General features: G+C 40.9%; 1 protein-coding gene across 1 annotated transcript in view; it reads right to left on the reverse strand.

Moving 5' to 3' along the window:
• Positions 1-21,672, reverse strand: part of arhgap31 (Rho GTPase activating protein 31) — a 59,840-nt gene that overhangs the window by 29,530 nt on the left and 8,638 nt on the right. Inside the window, 7 exon segments of the mRNA XM_034178506.1 lie at positions 1,968-2,089; positions 8,119-8,326; positions 8,449-8,591; positions 8,786-8,893; positions 8,986-9,068; positions 13,114-13,258; positions 20,558-20,660. Coding sequence (XP_034034397.1) covers positions 1,968-2,089; positions 8,119-8,326; positions 8,449-8,591; positions 8,786-8,893; positions 8,986-9,068; positions 13,114-13,258; positions 20,558-20,660 — 912 coding nt within the window.

The following is a 21,672-nucleotide window of genomic DNA, read 5'->3' on the forward strand; positions in this document are numbered from 1 at the left end:
TTGATTTGCAACAGTTAGTGATATAGCAAGACAGGTAGCATTAGGACTTTAAAGACCTTTAACCTGCGTTCTATTCTAAAGGTATTGGCATTGTCAAACACCTCTGTCCAGTAGCTTTATGACTTCCTAAACTCTTCTTACACGTCTTGTTTTCGAAGACCGGGGACCCAGAGACACGAATGTCACACCTAAGATCAGTGAATGTTCACCACTTTTGCCACATACAGATACACTTTTGATGTCTCAGTCCAGGGATTAATTTAAAGCCTGAATCTTAGTCTTGATCCAAGCCTCTGTATGGACTCCCAAAATCTTCTGTACATTTGTCTAGTTTGTCAGCAGCATGGCCCAAGCAGAGGGTCAACCCTTTGAGTCTGGTCTGCTTGAGGTTTCTTCCTGAAATCATCAGAGGGAGTTTTCCTTACCAATGGTACCTGTGTGCTTGCTCTAGGGGTTGATAAGGTTAGACCTTACTTGTGTGAAGCGCCTCGAGGCAGCTTGTTGTGAATTTGGTACTATGAAATGAATAAATGAAATTAAATTATTTTCTACTACTTTTTACTTTTTATTTACTTTGCGTTTATTGTTTAATGCCTGTTGCAATTTTATTGTTATTTTAAATTTATTCACTCACGATTGAGGGTAACTTGGTGCCCATTTTTAATTATGTACAGCACTTTGGTTGACTGCTGTCCTTTTAAATGTGCTTTAGAAATAAAGGTTGAGTTGAGTTGAGGACAATCACAAATCCAGATCCTCTGATTCCTCACTCAGCTTCTCAACTGCTGCAATCAGAGTATCCATCAATTCTTCAAAGGTCAGAGCATCATGCACAGTCTAAACTTTTCCTTGCTAACAACTAGACACTCAAGCCAGTGTTCTCCATTACCCTACCCAACACTCAGTCCGTACAAGCACAGAACAGAGTAGAAGCCAGAACACATCCCTGGTGAACACCAGAAGTAAAAAAATCTTAAGAGAGACTGTACGTACGCACTGAATACAGTTACAAATACCCCCGTCACACATAGCCGTAATGAAGAGTGCTGTTGGAGCTATGAATTGGTGCACATTCAAAAGGTGTCGGATTTCAGTTCCAAAACCTTCTGACAGTCATCTGCAGCCACACACTCGCACACTGCTTTGATCACCTGTTCTACACACGTACACGAGCGCACTCCGTCATGTGAGACACACACTGATGAGAGGTCAGTTTAGCGCTGGGAATGTGAGGATGAGCGCAGATATGATTGCGTGGGTGAGTGAGTGGGTGGGTGAGTGACAGCTCCAATGTCTGTGCCGTCTGACAACAGTCTGTGTCATCTGACTGTTGTCTGAAATATGTTTGGGCTGCATCCTGCAGGTGTGCACGAGGCAGTCCGGATGTGTTCGGACCATGGCTGGCCACGCCCCTTTTTCTCCCGACTGCGTCGGATAATGGCAATATTTGCTGCGTCTGAATGGCTCCTCCACATTCTTGCTATGTGTGATGGGGGCCAAAAGGCCGTGACAGATGTGGCATCAACCTACTACAAAAAACAGAACTGCCCTCGTGAACTATGTTCACGTTGCATTTAAAAATAAAAGCACTTCTTGTGCATTGCATTGAGATCCTTGGATTTTAGGAAATTTTTACATGGCTTTGTAGAAGAGGCAAATGTTTCATCTAAAACAACAACAACAAAAACCTAATGGACTGGGTTTGACTGATGAATGAAGCTTGTTTCAAAGGGTTGGTGAAAGTCCTCAGCTCAGAATCGCAGTATGAAAACTTCATTAGGAGCGGGGAAGAAAAAAATCATACCTGTAAAACGTTCTTTCAACCATGGACCAATCATGTCAGTCAGTTGCTGATTAACTCTAGTTATATAAAATTTTAAAGCATGAATCCCTCTGTTGTTTCATCTTAAACAACAAGAAGACATTTTACATCCAGTGATCATTCACTTTTTTATTTGCTGTCTTACCTGTTACTCCCCGTGCTCTTACGAACACACTACCATTTCGGCTCAGTTTTCCCTTTGAGTCTATAGACCTGCCTAGGTTGAAGATAGACTTCCACTTCTTGGACTTCCCAGAAAGCTTTCTCCTAACAGATAAAAACAAGAGCGATTCAGATGACACTCAATGTAGAAAGTTCATTAATTAATTCATTATCTAGTATACCCATTGAACCTCTGCGTTGTACAGTAGTGTTCAGAATAATAGTAGTGCTATGTGACTAAAAAGATTAACCCAGGTTTTGAGTATATTTCTTATTGTTACATGTGTAGCGGGATGAAAGTCCCGGGTCCCAATTGAAAAAGACGTTCCCGCTAGCTTGGCTAACGGGGAGTTCCCCTTTGGCTGACCTGGTAGAGGAACGGTCTTTTGTGCGAGCCGCGTGGGTTCGATCCCCACCGTTGTCCCGGCCACAAAGGTCCTGCTGCTTCAATCTGGCGTCACGAACAGGATGTGGATCACAGAGTATGCTAACATGCACCTGTGACTTCGGGACGAAGCCAAAAATGGTGAGGAGATGTGTAGCGGGATGAAAGTCCCGGGTCCCAATTGAAAAAGATGTTCCCGCTAGCCTGGCTAACGGCGAGTTCCCCTTTGGCTGACCTGGTAGAGGAACGGTCTTTTGTGCGAGCCGTGTGGGTTCACTCCCCACCGTCGTCCCGGCCACAAAGGTCCTGCTGCTTCACATGGGAAACAAGGTACCAGTAGATTCAGTAGATTCTCACAAATCCAACAAGACCCAGCATTCATGATATGCACACTCTTAAAGCTATGAAATTGGGCTATTAGTAAAAAAAAAGTAGAAAAGGGGGTGTTCACATAATAGTACATCTGCTGTTGACACTACAAACTCAAAACTATTATGTTCAAACTGCTTTTAGGCATCGTGTGAATCCTAAACTAGTATTTAGTTGTATAACACAGTTTTTCATGATTTGTTCACATCTGGCGAGGAATTCATTTTGTGGGTTTGGAACCAAGATTTTGCTCATTTACTAGTGTGCTTGGGGTCATTGTCTTGTTTGAAACACCCATTTCAAGGGCATGTCCTCTTCAGCATAAGGCAACATGACCTCTTCAAGTATTTTGACATATCCAAACTGATCCATGATACCCGGTATGTGATATATAGGCCCAACCCATAGTAGAGAAAAATGTCCATATCATGATGCTTGCACCACCATGCTTCACTGTCTTCACTGTGACTGTTGGCTTCAATTCAGAGTTTGGGGTCGTCTCACAACGGTCCTGTGGCCCTTGACCCAAAAAGAACAATTTTACTCTCATCAGTCACACAAATAGTCCTCCATTTCTCTTTAGGCCAGTTGATGTGTTCTTTGGCAAATTGTACCTCTTCTGCAAGTCTTTTATTTAACAGAGAGACTTTGCGGGGTATTCTTGGAATAAATTAGCTTCACACAGGCGTATTCTAACTGTCACAGCACTTACAGGTAACTCCAGACTGTCTTTGATCATCCTGGAGCTGATCAATGGGTGAGCCTTTGCCATTCTGGTTATTCTTCTATCCATTTTGATGGTTGTTTTCTGTTTTCTTCCACGCGTCTCTGTTTTTTTTATTTTTTTGTCCATTTCAAAGCATTGGCGGTCATTGTAGATGAACAGATGAATAGTGGACACCTTATTCACACCTGTTTGTTCCCCAAAATTGACGAACTCACTGACTGAATGCCACACTACTATTATTGTGAACACCCCCTTTTCTACTTTTTTTTTTACTAATAGCCCAATTTCATAGCCTTAAGAGTGTGCATATCATGAATGCTTGGTCTTGTTGGATTTGTGAGAATCTACTGAATCTACTGGTACCTTGTTTCCCATGTAACAATAAGAAATATACTCAAAACCTGGATTAATGTTTTTGGTCACATAGCACTACTATTATTCTGAACACTACTGTATGTGTGTTTTCTCCACTCTTGCTCCACCTCGGGATGCACCCTCACAATCTCCACCATGATAGGCAGGCACTCCAACCAGGAGACTAAAACCTATGGAGCCTGGCGTCTGTAGCCAGAGCATCTTTTGACATTGGGGAGTGAGATTTCCCGACTACCATATGCAGAGTGGCTCTTGCTGACCTCAGTGACACCCACTTACTCCAAACAAGGGTCACAGGGGGCTAGAGCCTATTGCAGCAGTTTAGGATGTGAGACAGGGTACACCCTGGACAGGATGCCAGTCTGTCGCAGGAATACACATAAACAATCAATCAATCAATCAATCAATTTTTTTATATAGCGCCAAATCACAACAAACAGTTGCCCCAAGGCGCTTTATATTGTAAGGCAAGGCCATACAATAATTATGTAAAACCCCAACGGTCAAAACGACCCCCTGTGAGCAAGCACTTGGCGACAGTGGGAAGGAAAAACTCCCTTTTAACAGGAAGAAACCTCCAGCAGAACCAGGCTCAGGGAGGGGCAGTCTTCTGCTGGGACTGGTTGGGGCTGAGGGAGAGAACCAGGAAAAAGACATGCTGTGGAGGGGAGCAGAGATCGATCACTAATGATTAAATGCAGAGTGGTGCATACAGAGCAAAAAGAGAAAGAAACAGTGCATCATGGGAACCCCCCAGCAGTCTACGTCTATAGCAGCATAACTAAGGGATGGTTCAGGGTCACCTGATCCAGCCCTAACTATAAGCTTTAGCAAAAAGGAAAGTTTTAAGCCTAATCTTAAAAGTAGAGAGGGTGTCTGTCTCCCTGATCTGAATTGGGAGCTGGTTCCACAGGAGAGGAGCCTGAAAGCTGAAGGCTCTGCCTCCCATTCTACTCTTACAAACCCTAGGAACTACAAGTAAGCCTGCAGTCTGAGAGCGAAGCGCTCTATTGGGGTGATATGGTACTACGAGGTCCCTAAGATAAGATGGGACCTGATTATTCAAAACCTTATAAGTAAGAAGAATTTTAAATTCTATTCTAGAATTAACAGGAAGCCAATGAAGAGAGGCCAATATGGGTGAGATATGCTCTCTCCTTCTAGTCCCCGTCAGTACTCTAGCTGCAGCATTTTGAATTAACTGAAGGCTTTTTAGGGAACTTTTAGGACAACCTGATAATAATGAATTACAATAGTCCAGCCTAGAGGAAATAAATGCATGAATTAGTTTTTCAGCATCACTCTGAGACAAGACCTTTCTGATTTTAGAGATATTGCGTAAATGCAAAAAAGCAGTCCTACATATTTGTTTAATATGCGCTTTGAATGACATATCCTGATCAAAAATGACTCCAAGATTTCTCACAGTATTACTAGAGGTCAGGGTAATGCCATCCAGAGTAAGGATCTGGTTAGACACCATGTTTCTAAGATTTGTGGGGCCAAGTACAATAACTTCAGTTTTATCTGAGTTTAAAAGCAGGAAATTAGAGGTCATCCATGTCTTTATGTCTGTAAGACAATCCTGCAGTTTAGCTAATTGGTGTGTGTCCTCTGGCTTCATGGATAGATAAAGCTGGGTATCATCTGCGTAACAATGAAAATTTAAGCAATACCGTCTAATAATACTACCTAAGGGAAGCATGTATAAAGTGAATAAAATTGGTCCTAGCACAGAACCTTGTGGAACTCCATAATTAACTTTAGTCTGTGAAGAAGATTCCCCATTTACATGAACAAATTGTAATCTATTAGACAAATATGATTCAAACCACCGCAGCGCAGTGCCTTTAATACCTATGGCATGCTCTAATCTCTGTAATAAAATTTTATGGTCAACAGTATCAAAAGCAGCACTGAGGTCTAACAGAACAAGCACAGAGATGAGTCCACTGTCCGAGGCCATAAGAAGATCATTTGTAACCTTCACTAATGCTGTTTCTGTACTATGATGAATTCTAAAACCTGACTGAAACTCTTCAAATAGACCATTCCTCTGCAGATGATCAGTTAGCTGTTTTACAACTACCCTTTCAAGAATTTTTGAGAGAAAAGGAAGGTTGGAGATTGGCCTATAATTAGCTAAGATAGCTGGGTCAAGTGATGGCTTTTTAAGTAATGGTTTAATTACTGCCACCTTAAAAGCCTGTGGTACATAGCCAACTAACAAAGATAGATTGATCATATTTAAGATCGAAGCATTAAATAATGGTAGGGCTTCCTTGAGCAGCCTGGTAGGAATGGGGTCTAATAAACATGTTGATGGTTTGGATGAAGTAACTAATGAAAATAACTCAGACAGAACAATCGGAGAGAAAGAGTCTAACCAAATACCGGCATCACTGAAAGCAGCCAAAGATAACAATACGTCTTTGGGATGGTTAATGAGTAATTTTTTCTCTAATAGTTAAAATTTTGTTAGCAAAGAAAGTCATTACTAGTTAAAGTTAATGGAATACTCGGCTCAATAGAGCTCTGACTCTTTGTCAGCCTGGCTACAGTGCTGAAAAGAAACCTAGGGTTGTTCTTATTTTCTTCAATTAGTGATGAGTAGAAAGATGTCCTAGCTTTACGGAGGGCTTTTTTATAGAGCAACAGACTCTTTTTCCAGGCTAAGTGAAGATCTTCTAAATTAGTGAGACGCCATTTCCTCTCCAACTTACGGGTTATCTGCTTTAAGCTACGAGTTTGTGAGTTATACCACGGAGTCAGGCACTTCTGATTTAAAGCTCTCTTTTTCAGAGGAGCTACAGCATCCAAAGTTGTCTTCAATGAGGATGTAAAACTATTGACGAGATACTCTAACTCCCTTACAGAGTTTAGGTAGCTACTCTGCACTGTGTTGGTATATGGCATTAGAGAACATAAAGAAGGAATCATATCCTTAAACCTAGTTACAGCGCTTTCTGAAAGACTTCTAGTGTAATGAAACTTATTCCCCACTGCTGGGTAGTCCATCAGAGTAAATGTAAATGTTATTAAGAAATGATCAGACAGAAGGGAGTTTTCAGGGAATACTGTTAAGTCTTCTATTTCCATACTATAAGTCAGAACAAGATCTAAGATATGATTAAAGTGGTGGGTGGACTCATTTACTTTTTGAGCAAAGCCAATAGAGTCTAATAATAGATTAAATGCAGTGTTGAGGCTGTCATTCTCAGCATCTGTGTGGATGTTAAAATCGCCCACTATAATTATCTTATCTGAGCTAAGCACTAAGTCAGACAAAAGGTCTGAAAATTCACAGAGAAACTCACAGTAACGACCAGGTGGACGATAGATAATAACAAATAAAACTGTTTTTTGGGACTTCCAATTTGGATGGACAAGACTAAGAGTCAAGCTTTCAAATGAATTAAAGCTCTGTCTGGGTTTTTGATTAATTAATAAGCTGGAATGGAAGATTGCTGCTAATCCTACGCCCCGGCCCGTGCTACGAGCATTCTGACAGTTAGTGTGACTCGGGGGTGTTGACTCATTTAAACTAACATATTCATCCTGCTGTAACCAGGTTTCTGTAAGGCAGAATAAATCAATATGTTGATCAATTATTATATCATTTACCAACAGGGACTTAGAAGAGAGAGACTTAATGTTTAATAGACCACATTTAACTGTTTTAGTCTGTGGTGCAGTTGAAGGTGCTATATTATTTTTTCTTTTTGAATTTTTATGCTTAAATAGATTTTTGCTGGTTATTGGTGGTCTAGGAGCAGGCACCGTCTCTACGGGGATGGGGTAATGAGGGGATGGCAGGGGGAGAGAAGCTGCAGAGAGGTGTGTAAGACTACAACTCTGCTTCCTGGTCCCAACCCTGGATAGTCACGGTTTGGAGGATTTAAGAAAATTGGCCAGATTTCTAGAAATGAGAGCTGCTCCATCCAAAGTGGGATGGATGCCGTCTCTCCTAACAAGACCAGGTTTTCCCCAGAAGCTTTGCCAATTATCTATGAAGCCCACCTCATAAACAGACAAAAACATTCACACCAACGGTCAATTTAGAGTCACCAGTTCACCTAACCTGCATTTCTTTGGAAGTGGGACAAAGCTGGAGCACCCAGAGGAATACCACGCAAATACAGGGAAAACATGCAAACTCCACACAAAAAGGACCAGGTGGGAAGCAAACCCATGACTATCCACTAATCCACCATGCCACCTGATGTAGAAAGATGATACTGAATTATACTGATAATGTAAGAATAAGCTCTGTCATACTTGCTGTCTGACACATCTATGACGGTGTGGTACAACATGGCGGTGCTGGTGTCAGGCAGACTGTTTTCTCGCTGACGCTCTTTATGGACAGGATGGTTTGGACTTAAAGACCGCGCTTGGGCTTCCTCCAGGCTCATCAATTTCATGGGTCCACATTGGCCACTTATCGGGAGAGTGGCATACTTCTCACTGCACATCAAATTTGGTCCTGAAGGAGAAGAAATTGATTATCCATAGTTCAGGAAACATGTATATTTTCAGATACTGTGTTCAATCAAAACTGAAGGACTTATCGACAGGTGAGGAAATAATTTATTTTATTTATTATACCTTCTTTGGGTTTAATTTGCACAGAATCACTGCTGAAGAGCTGCTCTGTGTGATTCAGAATAAACTCCACCACTGACTGCTGCACCCGCACCTCCTGGAAAGCCATGTCTCCATTACCAGAGGAAGCTTCAATGTGTTTAGACCTGATCATAAAAAAGTACTAAACATTAAAATATAATTTACAATGCTGGAAAAATGTGCTTGCAAAAACACTGAGGCAACAGAGCAAAAAACATGATACTGTAATTTTTTTCTTTTGCACAGTGTCTCTACTTTTCTTTCTGCATTTTAATGTGAAGGATCAAATGTTTGAAGCACTGCTGTGAAAATCCTTCACCTCAACAGATTTGGAGCCCAAACCAGAGCCAGGTTACGCGTATGCATGTTGGTCTGGGCACTTAAGGTGGCAAGGTGGGCCAAGTGCTTGGTAAGAAACTCCAGAGTCCTACAAATACATGATTATTAGCAAGGACTATTATGATGAAAAAAAAACCTGAAACAATACAGCTACTCATAACGAAAGGGGATGAAGTTCACCTGAAGTGTGCGAGTGGCAGTTCTTTGATGACCCTCTGAATATGTAAGAGTTTCTCATGATCCCCATGGACCGAAACCGCCTCCTGCATTTTAAATAAATGGACTGCACGTCAAAAGTAGCACAAAAATTGCACAAGTTGTTGCATATGCTTTGTTGTGATTACAGTTTTGGAGACTTAATCCAAACAGCACTTTGATGATTGACCCCAAATATGCAGCTTCCTTGTTATTATGCAAGATGATTATTAATTTGCCTGCGTTAAGTGGATATAGAAACACGTAGACAATTAGTTTTAATTTTTAACTATTACATTATCAAACTATTGGTTTAATAATATGTAGTAAAACACCAAGGATTCAGTATACCTCTTAAGCAACACAATTCCTTTACTTAATCAATCAACAGTTTGTATGTCAATGGCTAATATCACTATTGTTATTATTATTAACCCACATTCTGTGCTTATACTCAATTGGGGCACAAAAAACACATGTAACCTGTGGTAGCAGCAGCACCATTGTAGAATGCTGTGACCAAGTGGGAAGGTTCTGAACCTAAAAAAAAAAAAGATCTGTGACATTGGGATGAATTGTGATCCACAAACATGAATAATCAGATGCAATATATGCAGATAAGGGTTCATATGAGTGATTAACTGTAGATGGCTTTGTTGATGATTTCATTAGTGTATCTTAAAAAAAAGTATTTCTACTTGAATGTGGATTTGACTGCTCAGCTATTTTGATGTCAGACTACAATTAAAGGCTAAAATTAAAGTACAATGCAGATTGTAAAGAGCAGTGAGTGATTTCATTGACCTAAGCTGGCAGAGATTGTGCGCAGACTGTGGCTGTCCATGGGGGAGCAGTGTTAGTAAAAGAGAAGTGCACAGCTCTGTGAGGTGTGCAGCTCCATGGGGACATGCAAGGAAAGTCATGGAGTGATTGGGACCTACAATTCCCCGAGCAAAAGCCTCCTTCTGATTCTCCTCTGCAACATAAATGTCATAAACTGCATGTTTCCCTCTTCCACACAAGATAGTTTTGAGACGTTAACATGTCAGCCCTGTCTCTTGGTGTGGTAAAGTTGAATTCTACTGTACTCGGAACTCGGGAAAAAAATTAGCTCAAACTCTGAAAAGTGCAATGGAACAGCCATTGAAGTCAGAATTCCAAGATGGAAACTCTGGCAAGATCTATGAAGACCAAGGTCGACTACCTGATGTTACACACAGTGAGAGGCAAACAGAATAATCTTTTCATGAATTTTTACTTGTATATTAGTGTTTGATGGTGGGTTTTATGCAATAAATGTTTCTACCTGGTCCACACTTGACTTGTGGACCTTGGTGTTGCTGTCAGTAAGGCAGTGGGTTGCAAACTCATGATAAACACCTTCCCAAGATGGAGACTGAAAATACTGCAGAAAGGAGCTTGGTGTGTTATTCCCGAAATACCAACTTGGAATTATAGACTTCCAACGTGCAATATAAAACACCATAATAAGCAGCAGGTAAGCGGATATGCTGTATGGACTATTTGTGTGCATTTGGCTCCATCTTGTAGACTATAGGTGCTTGTGTACATACACGTGACATGGATTGCTTCCGTATCCGGGTGCAGTCAGCACTGACCAGCTAACATCCTTATACAGTAGTATGACACAAATTTGGACAGCTTTTGTAATACGAGGTCTATTAGAAAAGTATCCTACCTTATTATTTTTTTTCAAAAACCATATGGATTTGATTCATATGTTTTTACGTCAGCCAAGCTTGAACCTTCATGCGCATGCGTGAGTTTTTCCACGCCTGTCGGTTGCGTCATTCGCCTGTGAGCACGCCTTGTGGGAGGAGTGGTCCAGCCCCCTCGTCGGATTTTCATTGTCAGGAAATGGCGGAATGATTTGGGCTTTTTTTTCTATCAGAATTTTTTCAGAAACTGTTAGAGACAAGCAGCTGGAAACCATTCAAAAAATTTATCTGGCTTTCAGTGAAAATTTTACGGGCTTCACAGAGAACAAGGACTGTTACTACAGCTTTAAGGACACCCCACAATGGCGCACGGCGCGCCGCGCTCCGAGCCGCCATCGAGAGGCAGAAAACACCACATCATTTCTAAACAGATGGCTGTGTGGAGCTGGGACCGCCGTGAGCAATTTCTCTGGTTATCACAAGAGCTGGACATCAGTAATTTTCCATAAGATTTCACTTTTAACAAGAGACTTTGTCATGGAAAGCCGCGCGGAGGCTTCACGCCTCACGACCGATTCGCTGATCGAGCGAGACAAAGGAACACCTCCATTTCGGAGTGCCAGGGGACAAGTTGGGACATGCCTATCTCGGCTTTCAGCCCAGTGAGTATAAGAGAAATTGGGGAGAGCTGGGCATGTCCCAACTTGAATGTGTTTGTTTTCTGTTTGCAGCCCTGCGACAGACTGGCGTCCTGTCCTGGGTGTACCCTGCCTTGCGCTCTATGACTGCTGGGATAGGCTCCAGCCCCCTGCAACCCCCCGCAACCCCTGAACTTTAATTTGTATCTCTGCACGTCCAGACTGCTCAGAGTTTTTAATGGAAATACATTGCGATCGGACAGGATAACTATTAAAATATGATGAGAGACAAAGGATTGAAAGCAGCAAAGTGTGAAATCATAGCCTTTTGCTGTGTGAGGATTTAACCAGACATGGGGCCAAATACAAAAGTATTTGTATTTGAAAATACTTAAATACATTTTTCGGAGTATTTGTATTTTCTGATTTTGAATTCAAAGTATTTGTATTTGTATTTCAAATACATCGCAGATCCCACGTATTTCCAAATACTTTTACAAATACTTGTTCAAATACTTTTCAAACTTGGGAATCTCTGTGACACCGTGTTGAGACACACCAGATATGACATTTTATTATTGTTTTATGATATGGTGGATACAAAAGGATGCAATATTGATGGAAACAGAATATATATTGTGATAGTTTGATTATTGCCTGTGATATTATAATAGTGAATTTGTGATAAAACATTCAATTCTTGACTTATCAATAGTATTTGGTCATGCTATTCTCACAATACATTGTCACCGGTTTATCAGTTTTTGTGTTGATTTGTTGTTTATAGTTCATAGAAAGTATTTTCCCAATTTTTTCTTCTGTTCGGATCTGAAGGGAATATGTACGTCTTGAAGCTCTAGTGTGTATTTGTGCATCCAAATGCACAGCAACCTTTTCAGCGAATGAATAAATAAAAATAGCTGAATTTACATACAGACACATTAACAGCCAACACTATTTTTGCCCCAAGATGGCACCATGAGTCATGTGACTGATTTTTTTCAACTTGTCATGTCACCACTCTCTCTAATAAAGGCACTCTAGTAGGGCTGCTCATGTTATACTGTATAGTGAAAAAATAAAAGTTGTGAGAGACTTCGGGCCACATGTTGTTTTTATTCCACTTAGGGTTTTATAGGTGCAGACCAAATTTGAACTCAGTCAGATAAGATTTAGAGGTCCCCCACAGTGACACATTTTCCTCTCCCTCCACTGGCAAGGCAACGTCACCCTAACAGGAGAAGACTCTGATACCGTTATTTTTCTTTTACAGGTACATGTCATGGCTTCTAATCGCAAACAGGGGTGGTTGATTGGTCACCCAATCCTAATGTTGCTGCATCCACCACACCATGGAATTGCCTTGGATCCTCCTGCATGGCAACCAACCAGGCAGACTCACTGACCCAGGGACTGAATAAATACACAGATCAGGTCGCTGATGCTACCCATGTGCTAAGTTTGGTTAGTCTGGGATCAAGGGAAAAGCAATGCATAGTGCCAGGCAAGTCTAATTGGTTGTGTACACCATAGCAGATCTAAGTGACAATCTCATTGGTTTATTTCATGTTGTGCCACAAAACACCAATGACAATAACGACTAAAACTAAGCTGCACCTAAATTTGTGCTCACATTTGGTGCATCAATAGCAATGTGGGGTCAGACATGGACCAAATGCATTTACACTGTGCACTTTAGACCTTCCATAATAGAGCATCAAGATGTGGCCACAGCAGCAAATGTTTGGACACAAACATATGTATTTTCTGTGGAGCAAAGTTGTGAATGTACTCACAGTGAAATCACGATAGAGCTCATATGTGAGGAGAGGATTGGGTAGCTCCCTGAAGTACAGCTTACACAAGGAACCCACACAGTGGATGTCTTGGAGGTACACTTCCTTTGTAAGGTCAGGGCACACCTCGGAGCAGAATTCCTGCCTACGCGCACACACACACACACACACACACACACACACACACACACAACACACCACACACACCATTAGTGTTGCGGTATGTAGTGTGGAAAAACAAAGAAAACAACAAAAATGCACATTCAAATGAATGCAAAGTTAAGGAAGTACAGCTCTGTGCAAATGCTTAGTCACGTTGAATTTGCCTCAAACTCTGAAAAATTATGAAAAGTTGCGATATCTAAGGGCCCCTTCACACACAGTATCAGGGTGACTCACGGTGGAACAGCTCGTATGAGCGAACCACAAAAACATCGCGCTAACGGGCAGGCATACATGATCCCGGTGCGACAGTTCGTGCACGTGATGGTGTCTTTCGAGTAAGAACACAGCACGAGCAGCTGCACCACATCATGTTGCTGATGTGGCAAACAATAAAATAAAAACCAGCTGTATAATTAGTGAATATCATTGGGTTGATATAAATAATACATAAAAGGGGACACAATATAGAACCCGTGGTTAAACAATACTCGTGAAAAAAAATGTCACTCACAGGATTCAAACCCATAAGCTCTGATTACCAGACGGAAACGTTACCACTGCACTACCATTGTTGGCCTGTAATCAGTGCAGAAAAATGCCTGAAATCAAGAAAGACATGGACGAGGTGCGCTGCGTGCAGCCGCTGCAGCCCGGCACAAAGGTGAAAGATGTTTTATATATTTCCACGTGAGGACTGCAGGCAGAGACACGCGCCTCATGGAGGAATGTGTTCTCAAGTTGGGATGTCCAGGAGCAGAGATCTTTACAGTCGTGGCTGCGAGCAGACACGCCCCCAGTCCATTCAGCGCCCAGACCAACATGTCACTCTGTTATGTGGTCATTCATTTTTGTTATTTGTTATGTAATTGCATATGTAGGTATTGTCGTAATTATTTATGTAACTGTTCTTGCGGTGGTGTCTGTGTTTTTAAATGTGTGCACTGAGCCATCATCCAGCTGTCAGTGTGCTGTGATCAGCTGACAGGCCCCTCCCTGTGCTGTGTGCGATCAGACCTCGCTGTCCGGCCCCCATGTGATCAGATCTGTACATACATATAAGCATTTAATGCAAGATTGGGGGGGGGTGGCACAACACATGCACATGTGTGAGACACATACACCACATGTGTGGCTTTTTGCAACTCCACACTCGTGGGAGCACTTCGACAAATTTCACATCCAGTAAGTGTGTGCTGACTGTTTTCGTGCTAATAGTATGAATGGCCAGACATTTTCTAAGTGCCAAATGAGCGGTGTTAGATGTTCATGTGTGTCAGCTGGAATTTGGCTGACACCTGCTGCGAGAGGGTTCGATGGGCTCGCACAGTGCACACTCTGTCTTTCAGCTGCTGGTGTGTGCAAATAGTTGTTTCAACAGGTGTATGAGGCGTTAGAGGCAGCTATGATTTTACACATTTTGCATACGATTCCTGCTTCATGCGCACTTCATGCGCAATTCGATCAAATTCGCACTATGCATAAAGGAGCTCTAATATTTACAAATAAAGATACAAATGTGACTGCAGTCCCCACCTCTCTCACAGTGACCACTGGGATAGGCTGGGACAGGTCACAACCTTTAACTGGAATAAGAGGATTTGGTAAATGGATGGATGGATATGACCACTGTTCACTTTTAACAGTACATATTTCTCCCCCAGCAGTATCCTGCTAATTACAGTAGAAGAAAATGTGTGTTGTATTTAATCAGGTTTTTCCAGTTATTTTATTGAGTGTTTATTAGAAACTTTCTTTGTGCTGTCGTGTGTAATTTTTTAATTTTATTTTAACATGAGTTTTGCAACTTGATCATTGATATGTTTCTTTACATTCTAAATCTTTACATTAAATACACACTAAAACTCATCTAAACCATCATCGTATAAACCAGGTATTTGCACTCACCGGAAAAAAGCAAAAGTCCCAATGCTTTTGTATGGTTTTCCATGTAATAATTACTATATATAACGGATTTTGTAGAATGGATTTTCACTCACAACGGACAAAATGTCCTGTCCCATTGCAATGGATGTCCATTAAAAACCCCTCGCATATTCCGGACAGAGCAGTCTGGACATGCCCAGTAACAGATGTATGAAATGAAGTTTAGCATTGACACTCGCCAATGTGAGAAAAGTGGAACCGCATTTCTGTGATTAAAAGACCAGCTGTTTATTTTTTTCAAACCGTGCTCAGACACGGCACCTAAACGAGGCAGGGCATAATTCAAGGTTGGTGATCATTAACAAGATGCTGCTTGTTGCCTGCACTGTATATAGTGTTAAGTTTCACACATATCCCTGGGTGTGACGAACCAAACCTCTTTAGATCAGAGCCCTCTGCGTGACTGCAAACCAGCGCACCTGTCAAATCTCAGACCGCAAAGGGCTGTGATTTGTCACATTTCTGGATTCACTCCTTCCTCTCCCATCATATTTTAAGTTTTTGCAGTGGGCATGCCAATTACATTTCAACCATGGATCAAATACATTTGGGAGAAAAGTCCGCAAATATGACCAACTTTACAACACAAAGTCGGAAAAAATGCTCAAATGACCCACAATTCATGGAGGAAATTGTACATACCGTACTGTTGGTTTGAAGGTTGATGATTATATAAAGAAGCTCATTAAGGGTCAAATTAATCCAGAAAAAGCCACCATTCCTGTGGCAAATTACATAAAGACACGATGGAGAACTTCAAAAGTTTAGCGTGCACATCAACATCATTGTATGGCCACAGAGTTACAGAATTGCAGAAGCATCCCACCTGTGAGGTGGGATGGATTATCTCAGCAAAGGAGAAGTGCTCACTATCACAGATTTAGACTGGTTTGTGAACAATATTTGAGGGAAATGGTGATATTGTGTATGTGGAAAAAGTTTTAGATCTTTGAGTTCATCTCATGCAAAATGGGAGCAAAACCAAAAGTGTTGCGTTTATATTTTTGTTGAGTGTATGTTGCGGGTCAATTTGACCCATTTCAATTTTTGTGTTGGCCAAAGTGCAGGTTATCCTCACTTTTCTCCCATGAAATTTTATGATTTCCAAATCTAGGGTCATGAACTGCTGTGTAAAATCCTGAACACTTTGATGTGTTGTGAAGTGTCTGCACAGAGTTTGAATACAAAGATGATGTTGCGGTTCATTTTGACCCAGACACAAAGTGGCTGTTTCAAATCCAAAATAAACATCTCTCTGATCTACTTTATTTTGATTGCCTCTGAACAGCCATTCAGAACCAGGTGTGGTGGAAGAGGGACTTTCTCTCCCCTGTTCTTGTCACTGTTTCCATGCCCTTTCTTTAAGAAAAAGACCAAAAATGAGCTCCAGACAATTTACATCTGAAGATGTTTTGTCGCAGCTTATGAACTGGGATAGTGATGCAGAGGAAGAGATTTCAGAGACGGAGGATCCTTCAGAGCCAGAGGACAATGCTATTGATGATCCAGATTGTCAATTTTCCCACGATGAGGAGGATTCAGAGGATGAGTCTGCCGGTGTCCCTTCATCAGATGAAAGCCAAGAAATGCAACAATCGTCATCCACACAGGGGACATGGACATCTAAAAACGGTGAAATAAAATGGTCAACATCACCACACCAAAGTCGAGACAGACTGTCATCTTCTAATGTCATCAAAATGACTCCTGGTCCGACAAGATTTGCTGTAACAAGAATTGATGATATTGAATCAGCATTTCAGCTCTTCATATCCCCACCCATAGAGAAGATAATCCTCAACATGACAAACTTGAGGGGAGGCATGTTTTTCAATAGAAATGGAAGCCACTGGATCTAATTGACTTGCATGCTTACACTGGAATTCTGGTGTTAGCTGGAGTACACAGGTCAAAGGGTCAAGCAACTGCAAGTTTATGGAATGAAGAGAATGGAAGGCCTGTCTTCCAAGCAACAATGTCTTTGGAGACATTTCACATGATCTCTCGTGTGATCCGATTTGACAACCGTGACACCAGAGCTGGTCGACGAGAGAGAGAGAGACAACCTTGCAGCCATCAGATGTCTGGGATAAATGGGTCGAAATCCTACCTTTATCGTATAATCCGGCCCCAATGTCACTGTCATTGAGCGCCTCATTCCATTCAGAGGACGATGTCCTTTCTGGCAGTATATGCCAAACAAGCCTGCGAAATATGGCATCAAAATATGGGCAGCCTGTGATACAAAATCCAGTTATGCATGGAACCTGCAAATATATACTGGAAAGCCACCTGGAGGAGCACCTGAGAAGATTCAGGGAATGCGTGTGGTATTGGAGATGACTGAAGGGCTGCAAGGTCATAACATAACATGTGACAACTTATTTACCTCCTACTGTCTTGGAGATGAACTTCAAGAGAGAAAGCTGACTATGTTGGGAACAGTCAGAAAAAATAAGCCAGAACTTCCTGGTGAGATTCTGAAGATGCAAGGAAGACCTCTGCATTCCTAAAAATTTGATTTCACAGAGAAAACAACACTTGTTTCCTACTGCCCAAAGAGAAACAAGAATGTTCTTGTGATGACCACGATGCACAAAGATGCATCTCTGAGCACGAGAGAGGACATGAAGCTGCAGATGATCCTGGATTACAACTCCACCAAAGGAGGAGTTGACAATCTTGACAAAGTCACAGCAACATATAGCTGCCAGCGCAAGACTGCCCATTGGCCCTTGGTGGTTTTCTACAGCACTGTGGACATGTCTGCGTACAATGCCTATGTGCTGTGGATTGAGATCAACCAGCAGTGGAATGCCAGCAAACTGTACAGACATTGACATTTCCTGGAAGATCTAGCCTAAGCACTCGTCACTCCCAAGATCCAGAACCAGGCCAGGCCAGCTCGATCCCCAGCAGCTGCAGCTTTCATCGCAAAGGTCCAGGGAAGGGCATCTGACCAACCCACAATGGATCCTTTGGATACAGGTGCAAAGAAACGCAAAAGATGCAAATCCAAATTCAGGATTCCCCATAGATCGTTTGGTGCCTCCTGACTGTAACTAATCCGTTACATGCAAATAACGGATTTTGTCCATTTTATTCATATAAAGGACTTTGTCCTTTTGATACATAACAGATTTCGATTATAATGGACAAAATTCGCTGGTCCACCTGAATCCATTATATGTGAGTTTTACTGTAAAACATTGACACTATGTTGGAATGTTTGTAAGTAAGTCCCTTCGGCTGCTCCCTTGTTTGCACTTGGGGTCGCCACAGAAAATCCAAGGTGGATCTGCATGTTGAATTGGCACAGGTTTTACGCCGGATGCTCTTCCTGACGCAACTCCACATTACATGGAGAAATGTGGCAGGGGTGGGATTTGAACCCGGAGCCTTCTGAACTGAACCAAGTGCATTAACCACTTGGCCACCACCCCTGCTATGTTGGAATGTTTGAATGTTTCAAATTTAATTTCCAGTTTAAACAATAACTAATATGCACCAAGGCACTCATCTTTATAAAACTTAAAATGTCATCATTTCAACAGGCTTTAATTTTAATTAAATTTATTTTAACAATTGATTTACTCTCCTATCCTCACCTATGATCATGAACTTTAGTAGTGACCACAAGAATAAGGTTGCTGATACAAGCAGCGAAAATGAGATTTTGCGAACATTAGAATGGTGACGTCACTGGCTGGTCTAGTTAGCTGCTAACTCTGTTTCGTTTGTGTGTAAATATAACATCTTTGTCATATATTATGTAAATGCTACCGACAAATAAACACTTCTAAAACCGAAAATGCTGTTTTTGTAACCTGATAACACCCCTGGAGTGATTTACAAGACATCTTGCGGATGTCAGCGTGCACACTAACTTCCTCTAACTTCTGCTCTTTTCAAAAGCGCGTGCATGCGCACAAACATGCCCTCCTACAGACGCTGTTAAAAAATAAAATTTTGTTCATGATTGACTGAGTTTATTCTGCAACATTGATATAAACATATGGTGAAAGTATCAATGATACACGATTAACACAATAAAACATAAAAGCTTATTTCCACTGTGGTCCTTGTGAAATTACTACGTGACAAAATAGGGGCTTGATTGAACATGTACAAAGTGTACATAAGATAGTAGCATCTTAATGATTAATGTAAATAACAATATATGTATATCTGCACTGGGATACCAATTAAACAACTGCAAATAATAAAGAAGAAAATGCTCAAACAGTTGAGGATATTTTAGCATTGTGCTATATTTAAGACTTTTGAAAGATTATTTTAATGCCAATGACTGTCTTTTTTAGATTTAAAAATTCAATGCCTTTTAAGACTTTTTAAGAAGCATCTGCAAGAATCCTGCAACTGAAAAAAGATAACTATGATAACACTAAACCAATAAACTGATAAAACATTTAACTGAAGCTAATGTACTGATGACCACTGACTGCTAATTATTAGGAATTTAACTTTGGCCTTTTTTCTGTTTTGCTCTAAAACCCTGAAAACAGAGCTAAAATGCTGAAATTTTAATATGCTTTACCCTAAACATGGAGGTCCCCAAAAAGGTTTTGCATGCTGAGATCAAATGACAAAATAATTAAATTAAAAATTTTAATTAAACAGTAGCTTCCACAGCACAGAACATATTAAGCAAATAGAAATATTAAAAAATAAGAATACACATGGAAAATAATTTCAATAATACAAATTAGGTGTTTACTTCATTTACTTTACCTCCTGCTCCTCCATTTCTTCAAGATGATGCTTGTTGTCTTAACGTGTTAATTTGACTTACTGGATTAGTGTATCAGCTCCAACAGGAACAAACATATGATTTTACAATTTACAAAACATTTTTGACTATTACACTTTATTTTTAAAAAGTTAGTTGATTTTAAGTTACTGGAACTAAATTTAGTTGAAGCTAACTGATCAGCAAATTGTTTTCAAACTTTCTGAAATGCTAATCAGCAAATGAAAAAATGAGCTTTGTTAATTACCTGTGCCCACAACTGCAGAGATCTATGGTTCTATCCAAGAAGACCGACTGTATTATTATAGAAATTTTTTTGAGTTAGCAGATACTCAAAATGCTTTACAATGATGCCTCACATATACTTACCCAGCCAAGGCAGGTCAAGTTCTTTGTCCAAGAACACAAACAGGTAGCAGGAGCAAGATTCAAACCCAGGCCTACATATTAGCAGACCAGCTCCGTGTCTGCTGAGCTACCTGCCCATCCAACCCCTGTTTTAGTCCCATTAACCTCGGCAAGTCAAATTAACTGAAAAACATTGCTGCTGCTTGGATTTCTCACCTGAGACGCTGGATATTTGAGGTGATACCCGACAGTCTGTAGATCCCGTCCACAATCCCGTGTTTCTCAATAAACTCAGCACATTTTTTCAGAACCTGAGGAACTGAAATTAATGTGTTAGTCATTTCTGCAAAGCCTGCAACAAATGTTTTAAAATTGTTAAACAGACCAACACATTTCTTTTCTTTCAGGCCTTGTACAATCTGTGCACATGACACAAGAGCTGATGACATTTTTAAATGTAAAATCTGACAATCGGCACAAGAAAAATGGTTAGAAAAGGAAACATTTCAATGGAAACATGTAAATTCAGTATAAGCTTGGTTCCATGGCCCTGAATGTGTTCCACTGTGTTGTTATTCCTTAGGGTTGCTGATTGTAGGTGGACTTTGTCAGGAAGTTAAAAATGGTTTGTTTGTTTCAGAGGAAGGTTGACACACCCAGTCCTTGTAGCGGGTATTACTTACGACATTTCCTCTAATAGAAAGCTCCTTTTGAAATTCTACTGCGGGCCCAAATGACAGCCTTCTTACTGCAGCACATTAATTTCTTGTATAGAACCTTTTCCTGGATCCCACATCACAATTGAATCTGATTCATCTGCAGCTTTCCGCTTTCTGTTCTGAATTATTATATCCTTGACAACAAGTATCAGTGGAAAATCAATAGGGTATATCCAGAAAAACCTCTTCCCCGAAACCAGGTTACAGTATGTTCCACTGAATCCATGTACTGGTACATGTAATGATGCACTTTATAAAATAAGCAGATACAGCTAATGGGTGGTTTGTGATCAACTTAATTTTTTAGACCCAAACATCAGATCAGCAGTTCTTAGTTTCCTGTTGCATAAGCTACAATATTTACAGCTGGGCATTTAACATGGCTCGTGTTTCAGTGTGGTGTGGTACACTCTCTGGCCACTGTATTAGGTACACCTTCCTAGAAATTGGTTGGACTTCATTTAGCCTTCAGAACTGCCTTAATTCTTTATAGCATGAATTCACCAAGGTAATGAAAATATTAGCGCCCAACCGATATGGATTTTTTTAGGCCGATGCCAATAACGATATTTGGATGAAAAAAATGCAGATAATCGATAAATCGGCTGATTT

The sequence above is a fragment of the Thalassophryne amazonica genome, chromosome 9 (genome assembly GCF_902500255.1).
Source record: "Thalassophryne amazonica chromosome 9, fThaAma1.1, whole genome shotgun sequence".
NCBI lineage: Eukaryota > Metazoa > Chordata > Actinopteri > Batrachoidiformes > Batrachoididae > Thalassophryne > Thalassophryne amazonica.